The sequence below is a fragment of the Musa acuminata genome, chromosome BXJ1-6 (genome assembly GCF_036884655.1).
Source record: "Musa acuminata AAA Group cultivar baxijiao chromosome BXJ1-6, Cavendish_Baxijiao_AAA, whole genome shotgun sequence".
Classification (NCBI taxonomy): Eukaryota; Viridiplantae; Streptophyta; class Magnoliopsida; order Zingiberales; family Musaceae; genus Musa; species Musa acuminata.
Genome location: NC_088332.1, coordinates 42,570,327 through 42,592,625, shown reverse-complemented (window position 1 = coordinate 42,592,625; position 22,299 = coordinate 42,570,327). Strand labels below are relative to the sequence as shown.

Genomic DNA, 22,299 nt, shown 5'->3' with positions numbered 1-22,299 from the left:
TTGTTTATATATATAAATATATATCCATATAAAATTTAATTTATAAGAGATTTATGTCATGTTTTTAGCCAATTGTTAATTTGGAAGCTGAATTGATGTTGTTGATAGGGAGATGGAAGAGAGGAGACAAGGACGATGATTTGATCAGCCTTTTCAACCATTTACAGCCGCTGGGTTGCTTTATGATTCGAGTTGGAAGATGAGTAAGTTTTATGGGCCGAGATGCAGGGCCCATTAAGATGGCTGTAAATAAGCTCACTATTTATCTTTATGGGCCGCATTGGGCATGTGGCCCAATAAATTCATCTTAAGCGAAGGCTTTTTGGCTCCCAACAGCGAAATTTTTGGGTTCCCTCCCAAAGTAATTTATCGGCGCCCTCTCCCCGCCTCTCTCACTCTCTCTCTCACACCACCGACTCGCTTGTGGAAGTTGTTTGCGACGGAAGCGGCTGGAAGCTGGGATGAGCCCTGGCATGGGTTCAGAGGAGGACGATCGAGGGTCTCCTTTTTCTCCTTCTACGTCGGCGTCGAGGCCGCGTCTCGTCATCAGGGAAATGGTGCTTCGCAACTTCAAGTCCTACGCCGGGGAGCAGCGGATCGGCCCTTTCCACAAGGTCCGGCTTTTGTTCTTCTTATTTTCTCTTGAGAGAGGAAAAGGAAAAGCTTGGTCGCGGTTGTGCAATTGTTTTTGGGGCAAAAGTATTTTGTTTCCTCTGCAAGGTCTGGGTTTGATTTAGTTTGGTGTGGTTATGATTCGCTTTAGTGGGATACAAAGGCTGCTGCTGCTTCCCTTATCTCTCTTGTAATTTTGTTGTGAACTTATTTTGCCAGAGCTTCTCGGCGGTCGTTGGCCCAAATGGGAGTGGGAAAAGCAACGTCATAGACGCGATGCTTTTTGTTTTCGGGAAGCGGGCGAAACAGGTAAGACGCTTAGGTCAGTCCATCATTTGGTTATGGACTTTTAATTTGATTCACACTGTCTTCCTGCACGTCCATGAATTTAGAATTATAGTTCAATTAGCTGTATAGTTTGCTGCAATATGCAACTTGTTGAAATGGATGTTCTTTGGGGGACTGAAGATGCGACTAAATAAAGTGTCCGAGTTGATACATAATTCAAGCAACCACCAGAACTTGGAAAGTGCTGGAGTTTCAGTTCGCTTTCAAGAAATCATCGACTTGGTGAGCTTTTAATATGTGATCATTTATCATGGAAGCATCACACTGACATGTGGTTATCTTAATCATTTCAGGATGATGGAACCTACAAGGCTGTTGAAGGCAGTGACTTTGTCATCAGCAGAGTTGCATTTCGAGATAACTCCTCAAAGTATTATATTAATGATCGTGGAAGCAATTTTACTGAGGTCACCAAGAAGCTGAAGGGAAAAGGAGTGGACTTGGACAATAACCGTTTTTTGATCCTTCAGGTGTACAATTTCACATCTAAAAATTGAAAACACTGAATGCTCCATGTTTAATTATTTCTTATTTTTTCAAGAAATCAATGTAAAACAATATGTTACTTCACTTAAGGAGTTAATGTGAAATTCCTATAGCTTATTGGTTAGAAGAAGGCCCTTCTTGTTCATGTAATTGGGTTGTCTCCCTTTCTCTTCTCACCCTAATTATATCCCTTGGCTTTGCAGGGTGAAGTTGAGCAGATCTCACTTATGAAACCAAAGACCCAAGGGCTTCATGATGAAGGATTCTTAGAGTATCTCGAGGATATCATTGGAACAAATCAATATGTGGAAAAGATTGAAGAAGCCTACAAACAGTGAGTTCATGTTGTAGTTGGTATCTATGTACAATGAAGGATCCAATAGTCTTAAGTTTTGGTCACAGTTTGTCATATGTATTTAATGCTTAGACAGAATTTCATAATTGAATAATACTTGTTCCTCTTAGGTTTTGCAATGTTTACTCTAGGGGTCTGAGTTTTCATGAGTTTTTGCCTGTGTGCTATTGGGCTGTGTTGAATGTATGTTGACACACAAAGTTTCATTGCATTGTTTTTGTTGGCTGATATAAATATTGTGCTGTATTGTAGGGATTGACATGCATTCTGCTTTATAATTGACATGGGGCTTGCCAGCAAAATTAAAAGCTTGCTTTTATATGCTCGAGTTCCAACTAATTGCTTTTTATTAAATCTTTTCGACTCAGTTCGAAGCCTATTAAGAGGGAGAGGATTGTGCTAAACTGTAACAGCTAGCATTTGTCATTTATGAAGGGTAAGTACTACCTGAAAGTGGCAGACATCTTTGTCACCTTATTGTCCCAAAAAACCAAGATGTGGGTTAGGAAGTTATCAGGAGCTTGGCAAAATAAATTCATGGATTTATAGCATTAATTCCATTTTTTTATTGTCATCTTCTACTCTTTCCTCAAATCAGCAAACACAAATGACCGTTGATCTAACAGACATTGTCATGCCCACTAGCCAGAATGCCTGTGCCAGAAAATCTGTTGTTGTCTTGGTCATGGTTTTAAAATACCGGTGGTTTGGTGTGTATCAGCCAGTATTTACCAGTTCGACCACTGACCAGTATTGGACCATATGGTTTAGTTTTGTTGATATTATTTTATTATTTGGATTGGGTATACATTCTGATATACTAGTACTACATTGGTTGGGTAGACTATCGAAAGCAGTATCGGACAAAGAATTAAATCCTTGGTTTTGTTTGTCCATGTTGATCTAGGTGAAGTAAAAATGTTGAACTGCCAACATTTTGTAGTCACCTAGTCAAAATGGTGTAGAACTAGTTCTGTCCTTGTCTTATCTTCTAAGACTTGTCCATCCAATGTATCATCATGTGTTCATTGTTTTCTATGCTTGTATATCATTGCTTTTCTTCTAAAGGAATATTTATGTGTTGTTAACACTTTTTACTTCTAAAGAACATTTGTTCTAGTGTAGATTAATTCATGTAACATTTCTTCATTTTATTTTTTGTGCTACCCACAAAATCTTTTTCTCATTTATAAGAAACTAATGTGGCTTTTTAGGCTTGAGTGTCTTAATGAAAAACGTTCATCAGCAGTACAAATGCTAAAACTAGCCGAGAAGGAAAGAGACAATTTGGAGGTATATACTTAATTTGGTACAATTATTTGTATGCTGTCACTTACAATGATATTTATGTTTGTTCATGATTTTCGTAGAATGTTAAAAATGAAGCAGAGGCTTATATGTTGAAGGAATTGTCACTTCTAAAATGGCAAGAGAAGGCAACTAAACTTGCCTCTGATGATGCTGCTTCCCATGTTATAAAGTTGCAGGAGAAAGTGTCAAATTTGGAAGAAAATCTTATGACTGAGAGGTCCTAGTCATTATAGAAGTATCACATTGCTTTGCAAATTTAATAATGTATGGGATAAAAACCTTTGCTACCGATGTAGGGAGAAGATTCAGCAGAATTCTACAACTTTGAAAGAATTAGAGGCTGTGTACAACAAATATTTGAATAGACAAGAGGTAATAGTCTTTGATTAAAGCCATTTGTTGTCCTCCATTGTTTTCAGCAAAACTTGAAGCCAAATTATTCAAGCAAATTTTGTCAGTTTTGTTACATGTTATGGGCTTGAAATGTGTATTTTGTCCTTAATGTTGCATGCATTTTCTCATTAATAGCCTTTGATTAAAGCCATTTGTTTGTTGTCCTCCATTGTTGTCAACAAAGCTTAAAGTTAAATCATTCAAGCAAATTTTGTCAGTTTTGTTACATGTTATGGGCTTGAAATGTGTATTTTGTCCTTAATGTTGCATGTATTTTCTCATTAAAGTGGTAGGATGTGTTTACCTTACTTCAAGGGGAGGTGGTAATCTCCAAGATAGAAGAGAGAGAGAGAGAGAGAGAGAGAGAGAGAGAGAGAGAGAGAGAGCTTTTAAAAATAATTATGCCAGAAAATAACTTCATATGCCTTTAAAAAAAAATGCAGATCCCAAATAGTTGGGACTTATGGCTTTGTCGTTGTTGTATGCCTTTAAAAAAAAATAGCTTTAAGTATCTTAAATACTTAAGAAATAACTATGCCAAAATTCCAAATTATACATACCAATAATAAGTCTTTTGCGGAGTGGCTGGCTTGTAAATTGGGTGCTAGACATACTTGAAAGTTGTCACTAGGAACAGTAATGAATATGCAAAGAAAATTTTGTTTTGATGCGTAGATTGTTGACTTCTCTTCCCTTTTTATCCATCTATTGCTTCTCTTGAGGTGATTAGGACTTGGGAGAGTTTTGGGTTGGCTATGAGATCTATGTAGTAGGTGATTCATGCTTTGAAGAGGCTTCTCTTGTTGAGTTGGCTATGACACTAGACCCTGTCTTATTGCTGGCCCAACTGAATCTGGAGCTGAGCTTACTCTGGTCCTTGATCCTAGGGTAAAATAATCCCATGCATGGTCGTTGGTTAGCAAGGACATGGCTGGCCCCATGATGGTGTTGAACCTAGTAATGACTCTAAGGGGGGTTTTGCCATGTGAATAGATCTGTAGTTGAGTTAATCAAGTTGTGATATCAAGCATGATCAAGGGTTAAAAGGATCAAGTCATTGTGGCATTATGAGGATCTCTTAGTTGCTAAAATAACCAAACTTAGATGCCCAAAATTCTCAGAGCATGATTGTTTGAGGTTCGAATAAGTGCAATTTATTACCGTGTCAATATGACTCATTTTAGATAGGGAATGCATCGTATTATAAAGTTGATCGAAATTATTACAGACAAAAAAAATGATAATACAGCTCAAGCTGAATCTACCATAAATTTTATCTATGTAGAATTACTTTTCTAGTCATTGCGCTGTTGCAATAAAGCAACTTCTTCACGTCCGTGCATAGCTTTATGTACTTTTCCAGAATCTGCAGTAGTGAAAGCCTCATGAACCAGACACAAGAATCTTAAAGCAATCCATATACATTTTAGCCTATAGATACAGAGAGGACAGATTATGGATAGAGTGTAGAGAATTATGCAGCTTCTCTTATAAAAAGAGTTTCACTGACTGCGGACATCAGACTTCATAATTCTTTGTAAATTGTTTCTGGAGATTTGAATTTTAATGCTAATCAAATCATGCTGATGATTTGGTGTAGCACAACTGGTGTAGGATGGATTTTGTTAGCAGTTAGTGGAGTTCGGTCTATGTCATTTGAGTCAAAGCCAAGTTCAATTATCTTCAATTGTTTTGATTACTTTTGCACGAATGGAATAACCTTTGAGGGCAATCTTTAAGAGCGTTGTTAGTGGTCATGGATCAAGGAATTCCCTAATAAAGGTTAGATGGTTTATTATAATTGTAGTAGATTTGGTGAAAGAAAGTTGGTTTTATTTGATTTCCAAGCTTGTAATGCTCTCTTTGATAATTTTTTGATTTTTCTTTCCTTTTCATGTTAATTCTTCCTTTTTATTTCTCTAGATATCCTGCATTATTCTCTTTTGGATATTAGCATATATATTTTATTTTCTATTATATTCTAGTGTTTTTAGACCTCAAACCTTGTTTATCTTTTCAATAAGACATGTGCTATTTATTTTCTATTAAACTAGGCCTCTAATTGATCGCATAATACACCATAGTCCTCTATTTGGCTTTCCATAATCCGTTATACCCTGTACCCTGTTGACAACTTCTGTTGTATTGTGAAGCTTTTTACCTTTAGTATCATCCTTTTAATTTCCCCTCGAGCTTTTCCCAAGTTCAAAATTTTTTGATGCTATATTTGATTATAAAACTGCAGATCTAATTTTTTATTTTCTATGTTAGTGCATCATTTGTTACATCACATGCTTTGAATTTGTAATTTCTTATGTTTCTTAGTGCTCCTTTGATATTTGCATTAAAATATCCAGGAACTTGATACTGACATGAGGACTTGTAAAGAGCAATTTAAGGAGTTTGAGAGACATGATGTAAAATATCGAGAAGATTTTAAGCACATGAAGCAAAAAATAAAAAAACTGGAGGATAAACTTGTAAAGGTATGCAACATTCTTTTTGTTTTTTGTGATACTGATCACAATTGTCTGAATGTCATCTGGATAACAGGATTCTGCAAAAATTGATGATCTTGTAACTGATAATGAAAAATCATCAAGCCTCATCCCAAAACTTGAGGAAGAGATACCTAGACTGCAACAGCTCCTACTTGAAGAAGAAAAGATTTTAGAAGAAATTAAAACAAGCTCTCGAGGTGATCTTTTCTGAAGATAATATGACTCACTTGGTTACTGCTGATCACCATTTCTTTTCAAGATTTGGTATCTGCTGTTGATTGGCTAACACTAAATATTTTCACATGCAGATGAAACTGAGAAGTATCGTTCTGAGCTCACTGAGGTCCGTGCAGAACTGGAACCTTGGGAAAGCCAACTAATTAAGCATAAAGGAGCGCTAGATGTGGCATGTGCTGAAAGCAAGCTTTTGAGAGAAAAGGTGGTTTGCTGTAGTATGATGAAGTTATAATGTCTAAACCTAGAAAGTAACTACAAAAGTAAAACTATTGAAGGTATTTATTTATACTGGGTATTATTTTATGGAGGGACAACTGAAAATGGCTATGTACTCTTAGTTCCATAGTTCTATATTCATGGAAAATCCAGGGATTTCAAACTTAGAGCAAACTAAATGTCTTGTCAATTCTATAATCTGTCTGGATGTCCATTAATTTGGTTAAAATTGTCTGTATAGCATTATGACCTAAGCAAGTTATTGTCATTGAGCCAGTCTAATGTTTCATCTTCAGCATGATGCTGCTCAAAAAGCAGTTGAGGACGCACAGCATCAGATTGATGAGATATTGGAGAAGATAAAAAATAAAAAGCAATATATTGCTGAGATTGAGATTAAAATAGAGAAAATGACGGTTGAAGCATTGGAAGCTCATAAGTTGGAACAGGTACAACATTTATGTTATGCATCTAAATTTTTTCATGCTATTGTTGGAAACTTCGACTTGATTGCTAAAAATTGAACAATTTGCAGGAATGCATAAAAGAACAGGAATCTCTTATTAGTCTTGAACAAGCAGCCAGGCAGAAAGTTACAGAAGTTTTATCTGTTCTGGAATCAGAAAAGAACCGTGGTTCTGTCCTAAAAGCAATACTGCAAGCTAAAGAGTCAAAAGAAATAGAAGGAATTTATGGCCGATTGGGTGATTTAGGTGCAATCGATGGTAAATTTTATACTAAGCAATAAATGCTTCTGCATATCCTTGTGCATATCGGTTTTATTGTTATTTTTATTTAAAATTGATAATTCAGCTAAGCTTATCAACCCTGTTGATATTTCTCAATGAACAATGTGATGCCTAATTCTTGCTTAGACATCTTGGTCCTGCATCAAGGATAAAAAATCTTTAGTTGCTCTTTGAGTGTGACAGGTCAAGCATATATAAAGTGGTGCTCAATGCAATGCAATATGTTTGTGTGTGTGTGTGTGTGTGTGTATGTATATATATAAATAAATAAATATATATATGTATATATATATACATGTATATACATACATACATATGTGTGTGTGTGTGTATATGTGTATATGTATGTATGTATGTATGTATGTATATATATATGTATGTATGTATATATGTGTATATATATACACATATGTATGTATATATATACATACATTATATTTATAAATATGTGTGTATGTATGTATGCATGTATACATACACCTGTTGAGATGTATGCTTAGCACATAAAATTACTTTTTTGACACCTTTTACATGATGAATTGTAGCTAAAATGAGGAACCACCGCATATAGTTTTGAGAATTAAATGCTACTTAGGGAACAAATCAGACTTTAACTGTCATTTGAAATCTTCGTTGAGATGCTGACACATATGGATGTGAATTTCACTTGTAAACGTTCAAGCATTTCCTAAACAAAGACTTATCATTCACATGTGTTGATTTAATTTTCTTACTAATACATATTTCTTTATATTCATATTTGTATTTGTGCATCTGCTTCCTTTTCATTTGATTGATTATGAATCATTTATTCTTATTGATCACAACTGCAATCTCTTTGTGGCAGCAAAGTATGATATTGCTGTGTCCACAGCATGTCCTGGTCTTGATTATATTGTGGTTGAGACTACTGCTGCAGCACAAGCATGCGTTGAGTTGCTTCGCAGGAAGAATCTTGGTGTTGCAACTTTCATGATTTTGGTACTGGGTTCATAGTTTGTCATTCTTCTGGAAGTTGCATCACATAGTCTAGTAGTTTGTCCCTTCATACTTTACACAAGTCAGAATGCAATATAACAATTTTGCTAGGAATTTTTTCTCTAGATCATTTCCTTTCATATGCATGTATTTTTAGACACATGCACATGCTATAAAACTCGTATAACTGATATAGCAATATGAGCTTATGGGGCTGGCTAAATCATAATCGAACAGACAAGGAACAGGATACATGTGATCATGGTTTTTTCATACTAAAATAGCATATTTGGAAGGATATCTGCCTGTTTGTCTTGTAGCACTATTGTTACAGAGTGAAAATGAATAAACTTAATGGTACATGATAGTTAGCATTGACTAGGACCATGGTACAAATATAATTACAATTCCTATCAATGTATAATTACAATTCCTATCATTGACCTCAGAAGAACCTTTAAAATAGTAAGATATGGTTCTTTGCTGATAATATAAAAAAAAGTAAGTGTCTTTGAAATTTCCATTGATATGATAAAATATAAAGGTATGGTTCATCGAGTTGCATTTCCTCATATCTGAAACGCACAATGCTTATGTATATTCTGATGCAGGAAAGGCAAGTAGAACATCTTCGTAGGCTGAAGGACAGTGTTAAAACCCCTGAAAGTGTTCCACGCCTTTTTGATCTTGTTACTGTAAAAGATGAGAAGTTAAAATTAGCCTTTTTTGCTACGCTTGGAAACACTGTTGTGGCAGAAGACCTCGATCAGGTTTTATTTTTACTCAGCTCATCTTTCATCTTTTAGTCTCTCAGAATCATTTGCTTGGATAAACCTCTTCTGGTCAGATTTTCCTTCTAAGTTGTATTATTTCACAACCCTGTGAACAGAACGCCCTGCTCTTAAGCTTGCTTCAGTTCAGGTTCTGCTACTCTGCCTGTTATGGTTGCAACTCTTCTGAGGTGTTGTAATGTTTTGATGTCTAAATTTAGCCAATATTTCTTTAGATTAAGTCCTTTAAGACATAAGAACGCCCCATAAGATCACTGGTTCTGTTTCGTATGAATTCTTTATTCTCTTCATCTCAGTTTGACCATCATTTATTTCGCTTTTTGGAACTTATCTTGAATATCAAACATAATGATTGTACAAGGTGACTTGGTATACATTTTTCACCTTGTGATGGTGTTAGGAAGTCCAATTTATTGGCGTATAGATTCGAGGAAATTACTTGTCTGCATCTGATGCCTTTTCTGTTACTACTTCTAGGCTACTAGGATCGCATATGGAAGGGATCAAGAATTCCGGCGTGTGGTCACACTGGAGGGTGCACTATTTGAGAAGTCTGGTACGATGAGTGGTGGTGGCAGCAGGCCTTTAGGTGGGAAGATGGGAACATCTATTCGGGAAAGTATTTCAGGAGACGATGCTGCCAATGCTGAGGAGGAACTTTCGCAACTGGTTGGTCAACTCAACAGTTTACGCCAAAGAATTTCTGACTGTGTGAAACAGTATCGGGGTTGTGAAAAGGCTGAAGCCCATCTTGAAATGGAACTAGCAAAAACTAACAAGGAGGTAGGTTTGTTTCTGCTTGAATGTGCAGCAAATGAGGATTGCGTTTTGTGAATCTTATAACCTGTGATTTATGTCATAACCCAAGGCTTTTGTTTTTGTATAGGTCGACAGTTTGAATGAACATCATAGATATGTAATAAAACAGCTCGAGTCGCTGAAGGTTGCATCAATGCCAAAGAAGGATGAATTGAACCGTCTGAAAGAGCTAGCTGATGTTATATCTGCCGAGCAAAGTGAACTAGAGAAGCTTGTTCAATGCTCTAGTACACTTAAAGAAAGAGTAAGCTTATGTTGCTAAAGAGTATGGAAGGTTTTTACAAGTTTCAATTCTTTTCTACCTAGAATTACTTGGTAAACATGAAAAGCACTCCTGTTATCTTCATTTTTCATTTCTCTGCTAGTACAGTGATTGGCACATAAGACTTGATAGACAATTTTCAGTGTTTAATACCTTCTTATGAATTGATAAGATCTTCCTTTTCATCTATGTTACTTTAGGCTGCCATTCTGCAGAAGAAAATTGAAAATGCAGGTGGTGAACTGTTGAAAAATCAAAAGTCAAAAGTTGCAAGAATCCAAGCAGTAAGTATATGCTGTTGAATATCCTAAAAAGTTCCAAGAGCTTTATTTTGTAACTCTAATGATGTTGTCAGGATATTGATAAAACTTCGACTGATATCAACCGGCACAAAGTTAACATAGCTACAGGCCAGAAAATGGTTGAGAAGTTGACCAAGGGGATTGAGGAGACAAAGAAAGAGAAAGAAAAACTTATGCAGGAGAAGGAGAATATGCTAACTGTTTTCAAAGAGATAGAACAAAAGGCATTTTCAGTCCAAGAAAACTATAAAAAAACTCAAGAGGTACCTATTGGATTTTCTTTACATGCTGCTGATGATTTTGGCAGGCATTACATCCATGTCTACTGGATATATATTATGTTAACACTAAAATGTTTTCTGCAGCTCATTGACAAACATAAGTTTGTTCTTGATGAAACGAAAGCAGAATACAACAAACTAAAAGCGACCATGGATGAGCTACGAGCTGCGGAGGTTATATTGCATAAGAACACCATTCACTTTATATAGTTCGCGACATCTCTCTCTTCAAAATCATGTTTGCAATGTGCAGGTTGATGCTGAGTATAAATTGCAAGATGCGAGGAAGCTCAAAAAGGAATGGGAAATGAAGGTAAAAGCATCAGGGAAAAGACTTGATGATATACAGATAGAACTTGTTAAACACATGGATCTGTAAGTGTATCTACAGTTGGATTATCTATAAGTTGTCATTTCTCTTCCTTAAATTATATGTGTTTGCAGAATAAAGAAAGATGCAGTTGATACTGAAAAAGTTCAGGCAACATTATCTGACGGGTCACTGCAAAATGCTTGTGATATAAAAAGAGCAATGGAAATGGTGACCTTGCTAGAAGCTCAGCTAAAGGATATGAATCCCAACCTGGATTCCATATCAGAGTATGCTTGTTTTATTAGTTGTTTACACTATTATTTATTTTGTATGTTGAAGTATCACTTTGTTGGTACAGATATCGTAAAAAGGTTCACTTGTATAATGAACGGGTGGAAGAGCTTAATGCTTCAACGCAAGAACGAGATGAGATGAGAAAGCATTATGATGGATTGAAAAAACGAAGGCAAGTGCCTGCTGAATCTTTGTAATTTCAGTAAATATCTGCTTATGCTTCAACAATGATATGCATTATCCACTACACCTTTTTGAATGACCTCCTAATTCTATTGTGTTTCAGGTTAGATGAGTTCATGGCAGGATTCAACATAATATCACTGAAGTTGAAGGAGATGTATCAGGTAAAATGGATAGCTCCTTTACTTGTTCTAGGGTGCATGTAATGGAAATTTTATTGTCGTTCGTTTTTTTATTAATTGCTTCACATAATTGTTTGCAACATTCATATGAAATGAATAACATATATTTATCGACATTTTCTCTTGAATAGATGTGGTTATTGTTTGAACTGCAGATGATCACTCTTGGAGGCGATGCAGAACTCGAACTAGTTGATTCGCTGGATCCTTTTTCAGAAGGTGTGGTTTTCAGCGTAAGACCCCCAAAGAAGAGCTGGAAGAATATTGCTAACTTGTCAGGTGGTGAAAAGGTATAATGCACATTTATATTACTTATAGCCTTATTCTTGATAATTTGAAATCAAGGAAATGCTTTAATTCTAATCCATCTGTGGAGTCGAGAGTTTATTAAATATAATTCTACTACCAGTCTTGCATTGTTTAGGACAACATTTCAAATGATCAAAGAAATGGTTAACATGTGGCTTCTAAAACTTGCATTGTGTTGGAGTGATCTTGTAAACCTTACATTATGTTGATAAGGCTGACATGTTAGTAGAAAATCTACAGTTGGTTTATATTTTGTGAATATTCATTTGATTCCATTTCAGGCAACTCTTTATGGCCCTGCTGTCCACAAAAATGTTTTGAGAGAAACTCCTTAATTGAGATGGCAAAAGATACTTGCTCTGCCTGCTTTTGGAAGTATGTTGTTCATGCATCAGCAGAGCATGTTATGCTGAGATGGCAAAAGATACTTGCCCTTCTTCATCAGTCCCTGTGACATGTTGGAAACAGAAATTGATATGCTGAGCACATTATATCTATTCAAGTGATTAATGTTATGAACTATCTGTGGACTCTAGTAGCAGATCTTCTTGACAAGGCTATAGTTGAATAGATCCCTTCTAGGAGAACTAAATGAACCATTTGACAGTACATCTAGTGGAGTAGAATTGATATTGAGCTCAAAAGATGATCACTGGTTATTGTCTAGATGTTCAATCATCTTCTTGGATATATATTTATCTTCTAGTTTTTTGTGGTTTTCTATTCTCTTATATGTTAAATTGGAGATATTAATCTAAATGAAACTTTTATTTGGGTGTATAATTCTTCTGACCGAATTTACTTGCAGACACTTAGCTCGTTGGCTCTCATTTTTGCCCTCCATCATTACAAACCGACGCCACTTTATGTTATGGATGAAATTGATGCAGCGCTAGGTAATCCTTCTCAACTTATTTTGTTTCCACTAATTTTGATTTGGTTCTGAACCCTCTTTCCTTTTGGCAGACTTCAAGAACGTTTCAATTGTGGGTCACTATGTGAAGGACCGGACTAGAGATGCCCAGTTTATTATCATTAGGTAGTATCATGCATCTATATTAGCTTTCAAGATATTTTTAATTATTCATTGTTCCCTTTTAGCAGCTTTGACTTTTTCTGTGCCAACTTATTTCTTTACCTAGTTCTTACACACAAGATTCCAATGCAGCCTGCGAAATAACATGTTTGAACTAGCTGATCGACTTGTTGGCATTTACAAGACCGATAATTGCACAAAAAGCATTACCATCAATCCTGGGAGTTTTGCATACTGTGGAAAGGCTGATTAAGTTGATGTTCTACCGGATTCTAGCCAACTGTTGCCACCATATGTAAATCCTTGAAGCATGAAAGAATACAGCATGGAGAAAGTTTGTGTTGTGTTAATTGTGTATAATATGTTAGGCACTATAATTTTCTCATCAATTGATAGATTGATCTAGGGGTCGACTGTGTTAGCTTTGGCGAAAAGAATGAACAGTAGCCTTGATTATATTATACAGGAAGTGATGTGTCTGATCAACATCATCTGAAATATTTGCTTGTAACTTTTGTTCCTGTATTATTGGTTGTATGGTATAATGCTAATGTTTTACTTTTAGCATGTCTGAAAAAAGCATGCTAATGTAAAATTCAACCAAATTTTTTCAGGTTGATAAAAATCAAATCATTTCTTTTTCTTTTCCTGTGATATTTCTTCTTTTATGTTTTTTTATTCAGTTAGAGATATTATCTTCTAATATGACAGAATTCACTTAGCTAAGCTCAAATAATTTAAGACATTATGGTTTGTTGTTTGTACATCTGGTTACATTTATACATTTATAAAAATATATAAATTATACTATTATTGTGTGGCCTATTTATGTGCAAGAGGTTCCTATCAATACAAAATTTAGTGAATGCCAATGCATATTAGTCTTACTCCTGCAAGTAAGAAGACTTATCATTTCTCAAATCAGATCATAAAAGAACAAATTTATCATGAGACCAATGTGTGTGTCAACATAAAAGAAAGAAAATAAAACTGGATGTGAACTTTTAGACATTTGAGGGCCACCACCACATTACTGGTAGTCTCTTTCTGGTCCAACCAGCTTCATGGGCGACATTTGTATCTACATAGCTGGAGGGATGTCTCAAACAAAAGACTCAACTAAGGTTCAGTGTTCATGCCCTCCAAGAATCAATTGGAAGATTAGATTGTTGATGTCAACACATCCAAAAACAAGTCCCAAAATTAATGGCATGCATGATGGAGAGGGAAATCACTCATCTGACAAGATGAAGCAGGCACTTCTGCAAGCCAAATGGATGGATGATCTTCTTGCTAGAGCAGTATGAGTAATAATAATATTAGTATTAAAAAAAAAAAACTATGAATGCCAAACAATTATCTATGTGTTGGAAAGTTCAAAATTTTTCATATGTCGCTTAAATATTTGCAAAAGTAATTTATATGTACTTATTCAAGGATATAAAATACTTAAAAATAACCCCCTTTATACAAAGGTATAAGTAGCTGTGAATTTTGATTTTAGCTATCCGAGAGAGAGACGAAAGGTGAATTCTAACGAAGCGCACCTTAAAAGATTTTTCCGAGGGCTCAAATTAGAATGGATCAAAGTAGAGCGATTGCATGTGTGAAGTGCGATACGATAACCCGTTCAATGAACATGGTTTAATAATGTTCGGATGTCGATCGCAACGCGAAGTTTTAGACTCTGTCCAAAGACAATATAAAGAAATATTAAAAGATTCCAAACGTGGGTCCCACTTAAAAATCATTATCTGTTCTTGGAACAGTAACCCCACCCAAATGAAAGCTCCAAATAATTTTTCTTACGTTATCGCATCGTACTCGCAAATATATCTCGCTTCTTACGGGACGTCTTCGTGGGCCCCAGTTATTTCGCCAGTGAGAAAGCGAGGGGTGATTTGAAGCGTGTGAGAGAAGTAGGTCCCGATAGAGTTCAGACGCCGTGGAAAGGAGTGACAGTAACCAAAACGCACAAACGCTGCAAGCATTCGAGAAAAATATGAGGGAAAAAGGCCCAAAATAAATAGTAAATATCTTACAAAACCATCAGAGCAAGAGGAAACGAATCACTCCCGATCCAAGAAAGCTCCGTCTTTCCTTGCTAATTCTTCTGGGTTCCGTTCCCTTTTTCGCTCACCTACTTACCTCGGCAAGCTTTGCAGCGTTTTGGAAGTCCATAAAGCGTCGCCCTTTTTGGGTTGCATTAATTATTTGACCACACCTTTTTTCCGGGGAATTGGAAAGGGGAGCCGTTGGGTGGAATGGATTTGGAGGCGGAGGCGCATAAGAAGAAGCGGGAGTTGCTGGTGCTGGGTTTGGCGGATGCGTACGGCGACGAGATGGCGGTGCCCAAGGAGCTCGAGGTCGACAAGGACGCCCCCGCCGCCGTCCCGCTCCGGCTCCGTGTCGCGATGAAGGTCGGGGCTTTCTTTTTCCCGGTTGGATTTCATGGTTCGGCTCCTCTTCTTGTCTGTCGTTTCCGGAGCTCGCGTCTTTTTATATTTGAAGCTCGTTCTTTGATCCCCAATCGGCCGGTTTGTCGGATCTCTTTTCTTTTAAGGATCAAGGCTTCGCCTTTTTGTGATTTCCTTTTGGTTCGTTTAGGCAAGTTTCCATCTTTTAAGGAGTGTAGAGATTCCGGTGGCGTTCGCACGTCTCGTCGTCATTTGGTTGGTGTTATTACCAATAGGGTAACGGTTCTGCCTTTCTGTTTGTGTTTGAGCGTTGTTTTTTTATCTTGATATGTAATAGATATCTCCGGATTTATTGGATTCCTTATCTTTATGCGTGTTCTGTCTCTTTTCCGAGATCTTCAAGATTTCATCGTTTCTTTGGAACTCGATATCTACCAGTTGGATGGACGCGTTCCTTTTGACATTCGTGGTGTTTGATTATATGTCTAACTGATCACTCTTTTGGGTTCTTGGCTCTTTTATCAAACTAGGAAACAGTGGTGTTTGTTTATATGCCTAACGTAACACGCTTGTTTATGGTTCTGTTCTGAAACTGAGAATGACTGGCGGAGTGCTCTTTTCACTCACTCTGTCCACAGTTTTTGAGAAAAACTGCAGCATAGTTTCAGACTACAAAACTGTGAATGTTAACGCCCGACGGTAAGTGGCATGATGATGAGACTGATGTTGCTTGTTTTGCTGCAGAACTTCTTTAGGAGTAGAGAAGCTGGTGAATTTGTCAGTGGAGCATTAGCTGGTGCCATGACTAAAGCTGTTCTTGCACCTCTAGAGACTATCAGGTTTGTGTCGTCTCCTCCTCCTCTGGTTTTATGTTGACATATTCAGATAGATGTTGCATTGAAACTCTTCCTTTTCTTGCCAAAAGTATAGCTGCATATAAGTAATTGCCTTTGGAGAGATATGTTGAAGTATGAAGTTATATTTTGAATTTCCCAGAAGGTTGTGATGAATTAAATTATGTATCTTCATTTTCTTATCAGGAAGTTGATATGGTTTACTTTTCTGAGAGCACTCTTAGAAACTCGTTTGTGCATTTTGATGTAGCACATCATATCATCTTTGAGATTGTTTAGTTAACTGACATGATACTCAACTGGTGGAGTTGGCTGATATCTGGATTACCACAAAGAACTTACCTTCAGTATGGTTCTCATGCATGATGACTTCCTCCTATTCTTAAGAGTGATTAGTAATTAGAATGATATTTGGTCTTCACCAGAATATTCTCACCTTGACTTTATAGAAAAGTTTCCTGGGAAGCTTAATGAGTTATTATGTAAATTCCAAAATAAAAGTTAGTAACCTAAGACACTTCTGATAAGTGTGATGCTGATTGTCATTTTTGTGATGCTAGTAAATGTTCCTTTAATATCTGAATCTATGACTAACTTGATGGCACGATGAACAAAAGATGGTAAAGTGCCTCTTGCAACGTCGATGTGATTCACATTGATCAATAAACAAGGATGCTAATCCATTAAGCTTGTTTTTCATTCATTGGAACATCATGCTGACTGTTGATGGTTACAACTTTTTTGGATAGGCTCTGTAGTGTTATGGTTGAGATACTCTCACATCGACAAGTTCTTTCTAGTACTTGTTATTAGGACTGGTTTGGTTTTTGTATTCACTTGAGTCTTAACAATCTATGACAAGTTAGCCGTTTTCATTCTTGGCTGCTGAACTTGTTCCTTTCCCATATATCTAATGTGTTCTTTTCTCTTTCACAGCATCTCAAGAAATACTTGAATTTTATATCCTTTTTGTTAGTCTTTACTGTCATAGTGTAACTAGCATAATTAATTTTCAAATAAACATTGTCAACCGAATTTAGTATTAGCTGTCTGGTTTTAGTTTGGGGTAAATATTTCAGAGTCTATCTTGTAAATGTTGATCTTTATATGAAATTTTTCCTATAGACTATCTGTTAACATTTGTACTGCATTGCAGAACAAGGATGGTGGTTGGAGTTGGATCCAAGCACATTTCTGGAAGTTTTCTAGAGATCATCGAAGAGAATGGTTGGCAAGGACTTTGGGCAGGAAATACTGTTAACATGCTCCGGATTATACCTACCCAGGCTATTGAACTTGGTACTTTTGAGTGTGTCAAGCGGACTATGACATCTGTACAAGAGAATTGGAAAGAGAATGGAAGCCCAAAGATACAGATTGGTCATATCAATCTAGATTTGTCCTTCCTATGTATCTCTCCAGTTGCCGTCGGTGGTGCTGCTGCAGGCATTATGAGCACACTCGTTTGTCATCCTCTTGAAGTTCTTAAGGTATAAGAGAATGACTCTGAAACTGATGGTGATACATTAGTTACTGCTTTACAATGTTTGTCTGGGTTAAGAAGTGTAGTTGAAGTGAATGCATTAGTCTTCAAAGTTGATGATCGCTATTATTTAACTTCTTTTATGTTTTTCCACTTTGCAGTTTTTGGAAAACTAATCATCTCAGACTAGATCTTTTATTACCATCTGTTTGTAACATTGCCTTGTATAATTCATAATCCTGTATTTATGAAACCAGTTAAAAGATGAAATGTCAACTGTAAGCCCTCTCCATGCTTTGATTTTATCTGGGAACACAGAATTTTATTGGTGAAACAAATATTGTGGATTCCATTGCTCCAGATTTTTTATTCTGAATGTTTCATATTTGTGTTTGTTGCTGAAGTTTTTTTGTTCTAAAAGTGTTAGATTCTGGATAAAGATTCTTTGAAACTTCTGCACAGTATGAAGGCATCCTTTGAGTTTAGCACACTTTAAAAGGGATCTCAATGCTTTTGGGGGATAAGTATACCTTTCCGGCTTCTGATAAGCCTAATTAATGTTAATTTTCCAGTAACAATTAGGGTATACATTGTACCTGTTGTCTATCGATAATTTAAGCTAGATGAATAATATCCCCTTGGTTAGCATTTCTTCCATTATGGTTCAGGGACCAGATTGTAGTTCATGAATGTTTTGGTGAAGCAATTTATGTTTCATTCAGATTATCTAGCAAACATAAATATCTTTATCCTTGAAATGCTTATATGCCTGAATGGTTAAAGTGAAAAAGTAGCTGCAGCCCTCTTCATAAATTGGCACCATTCATTGTATTGGATTGGATTTAATAGAATATGTTGCGCTCTGATAGATGCTGATACTGTAGTAAAGTGTTCTAGCTGACTATACTTTCTAATATGTTACTTTCATATATTCTTTTTAACGTCAAAGTGTAAGGTTAGATGCAATGTTCATTTGATGTTTTCTTATCTTTTTTACAACCTAACATTACAGGATCGTTTGACCGTGAACCGAGAAACCTACCCCAGCATTACCCTTGCTTTGAGTAGGATATATAAGAAAGATGGAATTGGTGGTCTGTATGCTGGCTTATCGCCTACATTAATTGGGATGCTTCCATACAGTACATGCTACTATTTCATGTACGATACCATGAAGAACTCTTACTGCCAAACGAAGCAGAAGAAGTCACTGAACCGTCCAGAGATGCTGATTATCGGGGCTCTTGCTGGTAAGTCTTTGAAGTGCTGCTGGTTATTCTTAGTTATATGTTTCAAATTGAATGCAATATGAGTAACAGAACTGCATGTCATGTTGCATGCCAATTTCTGTTGAAGTAATTCTAAGACATGAAAACTGAACACTGCTACATATACACAGTACTAGATACAGTGACTGGTAATCATAAGTTGGACACCTTCAGCTGACGGCAATCATTTTTTTTCTGTCTCATTAGGTTTAACTGCAAGCACCATCAGCTTTCCGCTGGAAGTTGCAAGAAAGCGGCTGATGGTTGGATCCCTGCACGGGAAATGTCCGCCCCACATGGCAGCAGCCCTGTCAGAGGTTGTCCGTGAGGAGGGCTTGATGGGTCTCTACCGAGGTTGGGGTGCAAGCTGTTTGAAAGTCATGCCTTCATCAGGCATCACATGGATGTTTTACGAAGCATGGAAGGAAATTTTGATTGTTGACAGACCTCACCTTTGACATAGAAAATTATTGTTGCCATGATTGTGTCATTACTGATTCTATCGGCTACAGTGTGACCAATGAAGTCATAATTTTCTAATTCCACTTCTGCCAGATTGATACAGAAGAAGACTAGTACCAGTCTAATGAAAGATCTAGGAACTACCTAATGTGAGAGGATGATGGTGAAAAATCTTTAGTTGAAATTATCGGATGATGCATAGTTAGTTTCTCAATGCTGTTCTTGGTTGCTTACAAGCAGACAATTCTTGATTTCTTGATTTAGACTTGCAGATAATTCAAGTTTTGTTGCTAACAAGTACAAAAGGAGTGAGGTATGGATCAAGGCTCTGAGATGTATTGGTTGCACAGAGTTGTACTCATTTCCATGCAATTCTGCACCTTTTGAGCTCTGTGCTAGTAAACAGAGGATGAACTCTAATTTGAGCAACTTCAGAATCATAAAATGTTCTTCCTGCTTTGCTTTGTTGTTAAAACTGCACCTGGTTTATCTACATCACATTTGTTCGGAGTGAGTGAGATTAAAGAGAGTTCAAAGTGCAAGTGGAAGTTGATCATTGGTGTTTTATCTAGATATTCATTTAATATTAATAATAATTAATTTGATATTCCACTCTTAATTAAAATCTAATGTTGATAAAGTAACAATTTGGATTCCAAGTAGGAACAGATCACACACTATAAATTTGAAACGGTATTGAGATCCCTGTAAGGAGATTGAAAGATATTCATTAATCATGAATCTTTTTTTTATTATTTTCTATTTGTATCGCAATAATTCTTGTTTGCTCATTATGATCTATTAGTTATTCATTAATATCTCTTTTTAGTTAAAACTCGTTTGAGAATTATTATTTCTTCATCGAATTCTACCATTTTGATGGATCTGTGCTTAAAGTTGTTTTGAAAGAACATTAAACTTCTATGATCTTTACCATAGAATCCTTAACCTTCCCTTTAGTATGCATCCTTCAACTCTTCACAGTCTTATTAAGGAACTATGCAAAGATTTAATTAGTCATTCAAATCGTTTTAGTTAAAATAAGATATTGTCCATCGGAAAATATAATCAAAGTAATCTACAAAACCTATTTCAACATAGGGTGGTTATTTCTCATTCCTCAAGTCAGTAAATAACATAATTACACTTCCTCTATATATATATATATATATATATATATATATATGCATGGAAATAGATAGTAGAGTTATAGGCTTGACAATGCTATGGTAACATAAATGTGAGACTTCTAAAGTCATTAAACTCTTGTTCTAATAGAGGAAAAGAGCATAGTATTAAGATAAGCCAAAAAGGGCATGAGCTAGGAAACTTTGTAGGATTAGTGTCGGTGGGCTTCTTATTAAGATAGCAAAAAATAAGAGACTTTAGGTCAATACGAGGAGTAAGTAATAAAAATGATAGAGAAGATGATGTAATCCTAAAGACAACTAAAACCAATAGAGACTTATGCTAGTCGAGGTAAAATTTTGCTCTTTGTGGGTAAAACTTTTTGCATTCAAGAAGTTTGATAGTAACGAGAAATTAAATCACTATAGCTAATTGAATGCAAGGAGTGCACATACTTTATGTGCTTTAGAAATATAAATAAAGAACAGATGAAAACTAGTAACCAACTTGATGCATGAAGTACAACTCTCAAGGAGACTGATAAAGTCTACCCTTAACCTTCTAAATTCTTGAGAGAATGGACAAAACATAGTACCTTAGTTCTCGTAGTTATCTAGTAAATGAGCCTTACACATATTTAAAGACCATTCGAAGAGGCTTAGTGACAGACAATAATTATCAAATCCTCACCAATGGTGATCGATTCTACTAAGGCTAGATTGTCCACTTCATTTTCTAATATAATATCAATCAAAAGTGGAAGTAATGTAAACATATTTGGAAAAGACGACTAAGCTCATTAAATTTGATGGGTAAATTTTGTAAAGGAAATATCTCAAAAACTTCAAAGTCTATGAGATGATGCTCATTAAAGCTCTAATAAATATCTATCATGTTCAAGCGATGCGAGAGATCCATGAGAATTAATAAAGATCAACACAACTCGAGTTACCCTATGCTAGGGTTAGAGTCACTTTCGAGTTAAAGTAGCTTTAGATGATCAAAGTTCAATTATTCATGAATAGTGATAGAGAGCAGTTGGAAGTCGAGGTGCTTTGTAGCTAAAGCACATAATGCAGTTAGAAGATTGAATATTCAATAAAGGTGAAAAGATATAACGTTCTTAAAGGTTTCAACGAGAACATCGAAAGAATAATTGAACAAGAATATCATGGACAAGTTTGCACATAATGTGTTCGATGTAATGTTTATGTATGTTTATATCTTTCAATTTTGTTTATGTTTTGCACAACATGAAGAAGACTTGTAATAGGTTTGGCTATCTCATTCTTTCAAAAATAGACCATCCAAACAACAATCTTGGATTTTCTAGCTCCGCAGAATATCAACCAGTATAACACCCTAAAGAGCTACCTGAGTGGCATATACCTAGATGGGCCTTTGAAGTAGTGTCTAAGGCTGATTCGCTACCTTATTCCGTAATAATATCATCTAAACACTTATGATGATTTTTAGATACGATAAAATATATTAGATCATTTGTTATGTGATCATTTAAAACTTACGAAGTTTATATTTATAATTTATAATATATATTAAATATTTATTAAAATATTTATTTGTTAGATTATAAGTTAAATGTTCATGAGGAGACAGACCCTTTTACAAATAAAAATACAAAAATATTGTATAACTTAGGTAAATCTAACTATGTCTCTCTGCGTGACAAGTCGATTATAAACAGATTGACACCAACGAGCGCTTCTCA

The 22,299-nt window shown here is 35.8% G+C and overlaps 2 protein-coding genes across 2 annotated transcripts; both read left to right on the top strand.

Moving 5' to 3' along the window:
* Positions 1 to 450: 450 nt before the first annotated feature.
* On the top strand, positions 451 to 13,506 carry LOC135677106 (structural maintenance of chromosomes protein 4-like). Its single transcript, XM_065189034.1, has 28 exons — positions 451 to 614; positions 832 to 921; positions 1,081 to 1,182; positions 1,254 to 1,430; positions 1,650 to 1,780; positions 3,016 to 3,094; positions 3,172 to 3,329; positions 3,409 to 3,484; positions 5,863 to 5,991; positions 6,059 to 6,203; positions 6,315 to 6,445; positions 6,756 to 6,908; positions 6,995 to 7,184; positions 8,056 to 8,189; positions 8,798 to 8,956; positions 9,455 to 9,760; positions 9,864 to 10,040; positions 10,259 to 10,342; positions 10,414 to 10,623; positions 10,726 to 10,815; positions 10,895 to 11,016; positions 11,086 to 11,241; positions 11,313 to 11,420; positions 11,535 to 11,595; positions 11,769 to 11,903; positions 12,731 to 12,818; positions 12,889 to 12,961; positions 13,091 to 13,506. Exons 1-28 carry the CDS (start codon positions 462 to 464, stop codon positions 13,209 to 13,211), a joined length of 3,738 nt encoding a protein of 1,245 aa, XP_065045106.1. The 5' UTR covers positions 451 to 461; the 3' UTR covers positions 13,212 to 13,506.
* A 1,453-nt stretch (positions 13,507 to 14,959) lies between these two features.
* On the top strand, positions 14,960 to 19,656 carry LOC135677105 (probable mitochondrial adenine nucleotide transporter BTL1). Its single transcript, XM_065189033.1, has 5 exons — positions 14,960 to 15,378; positions 16,120 to 16,214; positions 17,386 to 17,719; positions 18,725 to 18,962; positions 19,188 to 19,656. Exons 1-5 carry the CDS (start codon positions 15,223 to 15,225, stop codon positions 19,436 to 19,438), a joined length of 1,074 nt encoding a protein of 357 aa, XP_065045105.1. The 5' UTR covers positions 14,960 to 15,222; the 3' UTR covers positions 19,439 to 19,656.
* The last annotated feature ends 2,643 nt before the right edge of the window (positions 19,657 to 22,299 follow it).